The following is a 10656-nucleotide window of genomic DNA, read 5'->3' on the forward strand; positions in this document are numbered from 1 at the left end:
CTGCTTCAACTTTTGAGGGCTTATGGTACAGAGAATTAAGACATAGTAAACAGCTACAATTAATACAGAGTTGAAAGTTTGAAAGCTAAAAGATATACATGAAAATCATCAGACCCTATGCATCCTAGCAAAAGAAGGGTCATTTACCACCATATCTTCTCCAAAATTTTCATGCTTACAGGAAATCATTTATTTTTGTCTCTAGGTGGTACTGTATTCACAATAGTCCTGCCAACACAAATGCATTTTTCTAAAGTTATCTCATAGTACATGACTGTACAGGTCAAGTGGAAGGTTCCTGTATGGGGACTAACATTTCAATTACCTCAGGAAACTGTAATCATCAGAATTGCAAGCCATGGTGTATTTACCAAGTGCTAAAGTTTCCAAATTAGTTACCTACCTCTTACAGTGGAGTTCAATCCTTTTTTAGGCTATCTTCAGCTTGATCATCCTGTTACATGTGAAATTATCAAATGTTACTCACATATTCAAATAATTACCTGAATCAAAAGTTATAATTTTTTTTTTAATAACCTGCTACCTTTAATTGTGATCCAGAGAAAGGAAAGAGAAAGGAAAAGTGTTCTTAAAACATTCCATGCTAAATGAAATTTCGCTACGAATGTTAATTGTGATTGCAACAAAAACATCCCTGAAGCTATATCAATTACCTTTCCAGGTAAACAAACCATAATGAAGCATGATATGAATAAATTAAGTCTCACCCAGTCTGAATGTAGAATCCAAAATTATCTAATTAACTTATTAGTGAATAGGAAAAAGCTCAATGTGTTTTTCCTGCCTCTGTCATTTTAAATATCACAAATCAATAATGCCACCACTTCAATGTGATATTTTTAATGATGTGTGATCTTTCTTGTGAACGACTATTTTAAGTATCTATCTTTTACCAGAGGACATCTGAGAAGAATGAAGTGTACACTGGAAATTTGACACATTGCAGGCAAACACTACAACTGATTAAATTTTATTTGATCAAAAACATGAATAGCGATGGAGGAAATTAGCTAGCACAATTCAAGTTTCCCCTCTTTAAGTATTCTTTGATAGTTTTCTATAACATGGTGAAGTTTACAGTTTCCCTCATTTCACTGTACTCTGTTCACTTGTTTGTTTGCTTTCCTAACAATCTTAGCTATTGTAGCCAACAAATGCGAGCATATACATGAAAATGTGTACAGCTAATAACACTTTAATTCCTGAGAGTGACTAGCATCTAATTTCTCCATTCAATATCACCCCTGAGTCACGCATTAAGGTCATGAGAATAAAGGAAATGATAATCAACTGAAGAACCTCTTGATTGTTAAACAAATTCTCCTTGCCGGCACATAGGGAAATATATAAAGAACAGTTTGGAGAATATGCATTCTGATATTGGAGTGTAAAGGGTTAAAGACATCATGTAATCAGTTATATATATGTATATGTTTTCTGGGTCTTAGCGCAAGAGAAAACCCAGATAGGACACGACTTACCTCCTCTTCTCTCGCGGATCCTTTGCAGTTCGCTTCTCTTTGTTGATGACCTCTTTTCTGTCTGTTTTCAGAAGCGTTGCTCTTCGCTAGAAACTCGCCTTTTTACTTCTGCCCTTTATTGTTCTCTTTCTTGTTCCTCTCGCCGTATTCTGCCTATTTTGGTGTCCTTTGTAACTTTCTTGCGCGACTTTCTGGACTCGCTTTACGCCGTTTACTTGTTGCTTTCTTTGGTCGTTCAGTCTCTTTATATCCAGCCTATTTTCAATTAAAACCACGAACTTGAATTATAACAATTTCCTCCATCTGCTAGCTCATGTGACGTCCTCGTGCAATGCCTAACTGTGTGCCCGCAGTACGCTACACTGCAGCTCGACGTTCGAGTATGCGCACTTTATCGTCATCTGACGTTGTCTCTTGGCGCACACTAATGGGGTATCCAACTTACGCACGCAATCGCGTCTGCGTATTACCTTCTCGCCCTTCCATTACGTATATAATGACTAAGATAGTGCCCGTGGTACAGTTGGCCGCGCATGCTAAAAGTAGCACTTTGTACGGTCGTACGGTCGTACGGTCGTACGGTCGTACGGTCGTACGGTCGTACAACCAAATTATTTCGGCTTGATGGGTTATTACTATTTTGTATAGTTATGCGGCTACGCTCCGCGAGCTCCGCTATAAATATTATGTAATCGCTAACGTATTTATCCAATAGGAACAAATACTACAACAACGAAACAATTTAAAAAAATAACAGGTAATGAAATGAGTGCTATTAATGTGCCGCGTCGCCCACAACGAAGCAACACTGACAGCTCATGGCGAGACAACGTCCCGCGTAATAAAAGCTTCAACTCAGGACAGCGCGACTCAGATCCTCCTTCAAATTAAATGCAAGTTCTACCTAAAGACCCACACAAGAAAGAAAGAGCTATGTGCAGCCTGGCAGAAACACTATCAAGACTGTGGGGCTCTAGGCCACATTCCGGGATAGTACCTGTCAGCGCGATCGACGCGGAGCAGTGCCAGTGCAAGATCTTTGCTAAAATGCACCTGAGAGAAACAGAAGTTATAGTTTAACTCGATGGTGGCGCTACTGTTAATATTTTACCAGTAGGTGAGTATAAGCAAGTAATGAATGATCCAGTGCTCAATTAAGTTATAGAGACAAAAAAAAACCCTGTAGATGTTTAACAAAACCCAACTCAAACCACTAAGAGTAGTGAAGATCGAGAGTGTCAACCCCAAAAGTGATGATTCCCTCATGTTACATGCACAATTTGTAGTCGTAAGCAAAGGCCACATGGCCATACCAGATAAAGTCATCCCAGCCAACGGCGAAACATTTGCATCAAGAGAGTTTGAGGAGTTTGCTCGCGCATACTCCTTCGAACACGTCATAAGTTCTCCAACCTACCCTCAATCCAACGGCAAGGCTGAAAAGGCTCAAATCGTTTTTGAGGACGTCGAAGCAACCTTTCGCTAGATATTTCCCTCCAACAACTTACACTGTTTGTCCCATCGCGATCCCAGAAATCTTCACTCAAACACAAGGATTTAATTACTAGCAACTTATTCATTCCCGACTTTTACTTGAACAAGAACTTCACACTGTTGATTTCTTCTTACAAGATGTTTGAAAGCATAAAAATGGAAAATTATCTTGCACTAATTCATTCCCTTTGCTTGCGTGACAGCCGAATTATGCAAATTAGTCTGTCGGAGCAAACTTCAACCTTCAGTAAATTAGTAATCAAATGGTAATAGGACCGAGTGGGGTTCAATTCGTTCTGTGATCATACGAGTGGTTAAAAAAATTGGACGACAATATATCCTGTTACCAATTAATTATGATCATTTCAATTTCCGAAAAAACAAATACACCTAGAACAAATATCTCCGGTGGAGACAACGTCTTTAGTTAAATATTCCTCCATTTTGAAATTGCCTTGTTTTTCTTTGGAGAAGTGGTTGTTGGTATGGTTATTGTGATCAAATCTGTGATTGGTGGATTTAGCTGAGTGGACCTAGCATGATTGGCTGCTTCAACTGTCCGATTACAGGTGTCTGATTACAACCAACTGAACAGAATGATTAGTGAAAAAAGAAGCAGCTGATGCGCCAATCACATTTAAGAAAATTATAGTGGTTATGATTAGTAGCGCAAACGAACACATTAAGTGCCGTTATGCTTTCAATAACAAATTATTATTACGCCTTCAATTACAAATCCCTCCTTGAGTTTTTCTGTGCTCTGTCTTTTTTTTCCCCGACTTTTTTTTTTACTTTATTCCCGACCTTTTTCCCGAATTTTTTCCGACTTTTTCTGACTTTTTTCCCGACTTTATCCTCGTATTTTTTCTTGCCTTTTTCCCGACTTTTCTCCCGACCTTTTCCCGACTCTTTTCCAGACTCTTTTCCCCACTTTTTACGGGATTTTTTCCCTCGACTTAAACGACAACGAGACCTAACAACTAAACACGGCGACGACTGACCATAGAATGCCTAATTAACGACCTAAAATTACAAACTACGATCCCATAACTCCCCGCAAACCTCGCACTTGCCTCCAGTCTTTTGACACGTGTCGACAAAATATTTATTTATGCTCATTACGATTATCACAAATTGCATTATTCACCACCCGGTCCAACCCAGGAACCTCCCGCTGAGATAGAAGGACAAACCGTTTCTTGTTGCTACGTATGTTTATCGGAGATTAGTATTTACTAATGACTGCGATGTCTTAAATGATGACAGGGTTGACAAAGTTATTACGTTTTTAGTTTCTTTGTTCGTAGGTTTCCATGGTAAAGTGTCCGGAGAGAATTTGGAAATCAGCCAACCGATTATTGTCCCACATCGAACGGACGCAGTTGAAATTGTGAAAGGACAATGGCCCCAAAGGAACTTCAATGCTTTCTTTTCGTCTGTTTCTTTGCCTTGGGAAGTGCTACCTACTGTACCTACGACAGTGATTGTTCCTATAGTAAGTCCTGTTGTGATTATGTCTGCAGAGACCGTTGTTTCTGTTCGTACGATCACCAATGTGGATGGGGCGAGAAATGCTGTAATAGCAAATGCAGTAGTTCGTCTTCTTGCCGTTCCTGCACGTACGACTACGAATGTGGATCGAGCAAGAAATGCTGTAATAGCAAATGCAGTAGTAGTTCGTCTTCTTGTTCCTGTTCGTCCGACTACCAGTGTGACAGTGGAGAGTATTGCTGTGGAGGAGTTTGTTCGTCGTACTGTGGTTGGAGCGGCGGGTCTATTGCAGGCGCTGTTACCGGCACGATTATTTTTTTTGCAATCATCATTTCCATCGTATCCTGCTGCTGCTGCGCTTGTTGCCCGTACTACCGCTATCGTACACCCAGTGCTGTGGTCGTCGCCGGCCAACAGCCACAGCAACAAATCTTCTCAACCCAAATGATGACGACGCAACAAGTACATGCTCCTCCGCCGGTGAACTACAACCTGCCTTCTCCATATGGATACGATCAGCCTCCTCCAGCAGGTTACAACCTGCCTCCTCCAGCTGGTTACGATCAACCTCCTCCAGGTTTCAATCAGGCTCCTCCGCCTTACTCAGGCGGTCCACCACTACCAAACCAATATGCTCCACCGCTGGGACAAGCTCAAGCGGCGCCGATGCCAGCTGCTGTAAACGACGAACAACCGAACGAGATGTAATTAAAGTACTCTGCAAGGTAACTTCTCCACCACATTACTGTTCCGGTGAAATAAATAACCTTTGGTTTATATTTTTCATTTACATGGATGTAAACGTAGTCAAGTTACTAAATGTTATCAGTGTAATTTTTTTTCTAAGGATAGTTTTAAAAGTATAAGTTAGGGAATAGGCTCTCTAATCTTAAATAAGCTTATACTCATCTCAGCCATGACTGCCCGCTGTATATTTGCAAATTTGAACTTCTATTTCGCCTTCGTCGTTCAAAGAAAAACAAAAAGTAGACACAGATTTCTTTTGGAAATAGATGAGTCCGGCCAAATGAATGCTTCCATCTACAGTTTTCAATGTATTTCCGCTTATGAAATTTTCAAGATGGAGGTCAAATTGATAACCTTAGTAATATATTTACACAGGTTAAATATTTGTACTATGAGTTCGGTTGGTTATACTATATTTCAGCTGCTACCTCATTTACAGACATGAATAAACTTATTTCGCTTCAGAGAGATTTGTTACTTTTTTTATATCCTACTTTTAGCTGATCGGATCTTTAGCAGATCCTTCAACAGCATATGCTATGTCGATGTCGAGCAGTATTTACATTCCTGTGTTGTCACAATTTTTTTTGGAAAATAAATTCTTGTTAATTCGCCGCCGCGTGTAAGATTCAGTTTAATATGCAAGTTGTGACTGGATATCCTATATTGTGAAGGTAACAGATACGTAACTCGAGATAGCTGTATTAGGTTTGTGTTCACTTTTGATTTCAATAGAGTTGAATCAACACACGTTCATTATTTCCCCTAATTCTATCTGTCTTCCATAAGACTAAGCCCTGAAGAACATTACATGGCGTCTATAGTGAAAATTCATTTCTACGAGCCTCTATTTACCATGTTTTTTTTTTGTCGTGGTTAAGTGCAGACTTATAGTTGTCCACGCTTTCGGACGCCATGCGTTGAATTATAAATAAACGCAGGGCATCTGAAAGCGTGACAACTATCAGTCATCCGCAAAGTTAAGGACCACTTCGCAAAGCATGGAACCCAAATCAAGTCATCCCAGATAACGGCGAAACGTTTGCATCAAGAGATCTTCAAGAGTTTGCTCGCGCACACTCCTTCGAACTTGCCATAAGTTCTCCAACCTACCCCTAATCCAACGACAAGGCTGAGAACGCCGTCAAAATAGCAAAGAAGCTGATGCGAAAGGCCATGGAGACAAAGAGTGATCCAGGCACCACCCACTTACTTGCCATCCTACCCAATTCCGTATCCTCCATCCGAGGTACAAGGACAAATCGTTTCGATGTCGTCCCGCTCACCGGCCGAGTACTAAGATGTGTGAAACAAGTCAACAAACAAACGGCAACTCATTTATCTGACATATTTAAGTATGACATAAACTCTTACATGCATAATATAGAGCAATTTTGCATTGAACTGTTCCCACGTTGGATTGAATTTAGTAAAAGTTACGATTACCATCCCAGGATTATTATCCAATCGTCGATTTCATGACAATGAGCTGCGTTATTCGAGTTGCGTGACATCCAATCTTCGCAGAAGTTTAAAGCAAAGTAGTCTTCCCGGATGATGAAACCGTTGTAGAAACTACTTACTTAATCGGACCTGTTGGGTATTCACTGATTGTTAAAAGAACCTCGGATTGTTCAATCCTCACCAGATCCAGAACTTAGACCAATAACAACTAGATCATTCGTTTTTCCCCGCGCTCAAAAGTTTCCCTGTAACTGAAGCTCTTCTCGTAAAACCTGGCAACTCGAAATCTGAATGAAAGGGTATTCTTTTCGAACATACCATGCCCGTATGGACCTTCTTGTCAATTGGAGAGAATATCGACCCCGCCACTCCCCACTATACGCAAGGTTAAATCCGAGAGCCCTAAAATTAAACTCAATATCATGTGCGATTTCTGTGATATCCTTTACCTACTTATGTGGGTATTTCTCGCTCTTGACGCCCTTGTGGGAACGTGACTTGTACTTGTAAATAACGTGTGTAGTAAGTTCCTTTAAGCGATCTTGTTCAAATTCCCTCACAAAGTCTGTGTAATCAGACGAAACCGTTGGGAGAAAACAAATCAAGTTGATAAGATCTATAGCTGTTTGCTGCTCACAAGTACTCATTAAAAAGAAAATGAAAAGATGTATCTTTATCGTAGATCCATATTTACGAATGACTGTTTTTTTTCTTGAATGACGACGGGGTTCACAGATTTGTGACGTCTTTACGTTCTTTGTTCAATATCTGGGCTTTTGTTTGAGTTTTAGCTTTGGCCTGACTTGAAAGGTACTGAACCATTATGATTATGTATGGTAACAGCATCTCTCCTCTTGCCATCCAACTTCCCCTATCGATTCCTTTTCTCTTTCCCAGCACCCTTCCAACCATCTATTGGGGTTTCCATTGGTAGAGTGTCTAAAGAGAATATGGAAATCAGCCAACTGCATCTTATTAATTTATTTATTATCTCACAACGAACGGACGCCACTGAAATTGTGAAAGGACAATGGCCGCTAAGGAGCTTTTATGCTTTCTTTTCGTCTGCTTCTTTGCCTTGGGAAGTGCTACCTACTGTACTTACGACAGTGGTTGTTCCTATAGTGAGTCCTGTTGTACAGATAAAGTCTGTAGAGAGAGATGTCACTACTGTTTGTACGACTACCAGTGTGGAACGAACGAGCAATGCTGTAATGGGAAATGTATCAGCAGTTTCTCTTCATGTTCGTGTACGTACGACTACCAATGTGACATTGGCGAACAGTGCTGTAAAAGCAAATGCATCAGTAGCTCTTCTTCCTGTTCCTGCACGTACGACTACCAATGTGGATCGAGCAAGAAATGCTGTAAAAGCAAATGTATCAATAGTTTATCCTCTTGTTTCTGTTCGTATGACTACCAATGTGAATCGAGCAAGAAATGTTGTAATAGCAAGTGCATTAACAGTTCGTCATCTTGCTACTGTTCGTCCCACTACCAGTGTGACCTTGATGAGGATTGTTGTGGGGGAGTTTGTTCCTCATACTGTGGTTGGAGCGGCGGGTCTATTGCAGGCACTGTTATCGGCACGATTATTTTTTTTGCAATCATCATTTCCATCGTATCCTGCTGCTGCTGCGCTTGTTGCCCGTACTACCGCTATCGTACACCAGGTGCTGTGGTCGTCGCCGGCCAACAGCCACAGCAACAAATCTTCTCAATCCAAATGATGACGACACAACAAGTACATGCTCCTCCGCCGGTGAACTACAACTTGCCTTCTCCAGATGGATACGATCAGCCTCCTCCAGCAGGTTACAACCTGCCTCCTCCAGCTGGTTACGATCAGCCTCCTCCAGGTTTCAATCAGGCTCCTCCGCCCTACGCAAGCTATCCTCCACCACCAAACCAATATCCTCCACCGTTACGACAAGCTTAAGCGGCGCCGATGCCAGCTGCAGTAAACGCCGAATAACCGAACCAGATATAATTAAAATAATTTGCAAGGTAACTTCTACAAGCGGATCAAGGTTCCGGTGAAGTAAAATAACCTTTGGTTTTTATTTTCCATTTACATAGATGTAAACGTAGTCAAATTACTAAATGTTGTGTAAGATTTTCCAAGGATAGTTCTAGAAGTATAAGTTAGGAAAAAGGTTCTCTAATCTTAAGTGAAATTACACTAATCCTAGGTATGAGCTGCACGCTGTATATTTGCAAATTCGAATACCTATTTCGCCTTCGTCGTCGTTCAAAGAAAAACAAAAAGTAGACATAGATTTCTTGTGCAAAGAATTTTTGTTGGAGATAGATGAGTCCGATCATTTGCATTAATTTTCCAGAATGAATATTGTATTCTAAGAAATGTAGTTTCACTTTAAGTGTCATATTAAACCGATGTGGCTGTTATTAACCGAGTCTATGGTTCCATCGACAGTTTTCATTGTATTTCCGCTCATGAAATTTGTAAGATTACGAATTTTGATCGTTAGAGCAGTCAGATTGATGATCTCAGTAATAGGATTACACAGGTTTAAAATTTGTCTTATGAGCTCGGTTGGTTTTACTATATTTCAGCTGCTACCTTATCTACAGAAGTGAGTAATCATATTCCGCCTCAGGGAGATTGGTTACTTTTTTCATATTTTACTTTTAGCTAATGGAATCTTTAGCAGATCCCTCGACAGCATATGCTATATCGATGTTGAGAAGTATTTATGTTTGAATGTTGTGACATTTTGTTTTGAATAATAAATTCTTGTTAATCAGCTGCCGTGTGTAAGGTTCAGTCTGATATGAGAGTGGTCTAGGGTATTTCGCATCGGAACACCAAGGTTTCCCTCAAACTTTTATGCTATCTTTGTTAGTGAGTAAATAAAAGCACCTTTGTGTCTGGAAATACGTCAAAATGAAATATTTTAGAGCTCTCAATAACGAGAGGTGCAAAATCCCTTTTTAACCGATTGCGACATCGAAAATTTCAAAAGTTGAGAAGCTCGCTCCTCGTAACACATTGCATACAACAAGAAATCATCTGTATTCCTAAATTATGTGATATTTAAGGGGTTTTAAGGGGTTTTAAAAGCATGTGTGTATTCAGTGGGTCACTATAATTTATTCAAAAACACCCTGGTATTGGTCAAAAGAGCTCTTTCTCTCTTTTTTTTTTTACCAAAAACAACTATATTACTTTAATTACAGCTATATTACTTACATCACGGCTACAGAAAATAACTTACAGTACAGTTACATCTATAGCTACATTACTTACGTTTTTTGTTTTTTACAAATACGTACGTTAAAGTGCAATACAATATTTAAAACAATACAGGTTGAAGAGCGACTAAACAAAATAACTATATATTTTAAAAGAAAGAAAAGAAAAAACAAAAACGTTTACAGTGTATAGAGTGCACTACTTAAAATTGTTAGAAAAAAGGTAGTTTAAAAGAAAACAAAAAAGTGCAGGAAAAAAGGATACAAACATCAAATTATATGTAAACAGAATTAAAGAAAACACCAAGTAAATGCGTGTTGTGCTTGTTTTAAGCATGGCTTTTCTTTGTAATAATGATTTATGCATTATAATGTGAGAAGAAGAGGGGGAAGTTTTTTACTTCCGGAGAGATGTTGCGCATTCTGCATATCCATACAAAATATCTAGCGACCAAAACAAATAATCAATTTAACGTAATGCTTAGATTTCGGAAACTTATTAATAAGGAGACGCTATTGAAGCTCCATAAAGCCTTCATGCTGCATTTTTACTACTGTTCTTCTGTTTGGCATTTCTGTGGTGCGCGCAATGCCGACAAAATAGATAATCTAAATAAGCGCATTCTTAGGTTTATACTACAGGACTACAGCTTTCCATACGACATTTTACTAAGCAAAGTTAACTTAAAATCTCTATTTATTACACGCCTCCAGAACTTCATGATCACGTTATATAAGAGTC

The 10656-nt window shown here is 39.4% G+C and overlaps 2 protein-coding genes across 3 annotated transcripts; both read left to right on the top strand.

Moving 5' to 3' along the window:
- Positions 1–4032: 4032 nt before the first annotated feature.
- Positions 4033–5700, top strand: LOC131785088 (keratin-associated protein 4-3-like). 2 transcript variants are annotated; one of them, XM_066159179.1, is made up of 2 exons: positions 4033–4983; positions 5056–5700. In XM_066159179.1, the coding sequence occupies exons 1-2, from the start codon at positions 4398–4400 to the stop codon at positions 5193–5195; spliced, it is 726 nt and encodes a 241-aa protein (XP_066015276.1). In that variant the 5' UTR covers positions 4033–4397; the 3' UTR covers positions 5196–5700. The 2 variants fall into 2 exon arrangements, with proteins under 2 accessions (XP_066015276.1, XP_058957916.2); XM_059101933.2 differs by having other exon boundaries at positions 4041–5700.
- A 2002-nt stretch (positions 5701–7702) lies between these two features.
- Positions 7703–9427, top strand: LOC131785094 (uncharacterized). Its single transcript, XM_059101937.2, has one exon. The coding sequence runs from the start codon at positions 7729–7731 to the stop codon at positions 8635–8637; it is 909 nt and encodes a 302-aa protein (XP_058957920.1). The 5' UTR covers positions 7703–7728; the 3' UTR covers positions 8638–9427.
- Positions 9428–10656: the final 1229 nt, after the last annotated feature.

The sequence above is a fragment of the Pocillopora verrucosa genome, chromosome 12 (assembly GCF_036669915.1).
Source record: "Pocillopora verrucosa isolate sample1 chromosome 12, ASM3666991v2, whole genome shotgun sequence".
Taxonomy (NCBI): Eukaryota; Metazoa; Cnidaria; class Anthozoa; order Scleractinia; family Pocilloporidae; genus Pocillopora; species Pocillopora verrucosa.

What these genes read in the sequence shown, in the direction of transcription:
- LOC131785094 (XM_059101937.2), top strand. Translation starts at nt 7,729, where the DNA reads ATGGCCGCTAAGGAGCTTTTATGCTTTCTTTTCGTCTGCTTCTTTGCC.
- LOC131785088 (XM_059101933.2), top strand. Translation starts at nt 4,398, where the DNA reads ATGGCCCCAAAGGAACTTCAATGCTTTCTTTTCGTCTGTTTCTTTGCC.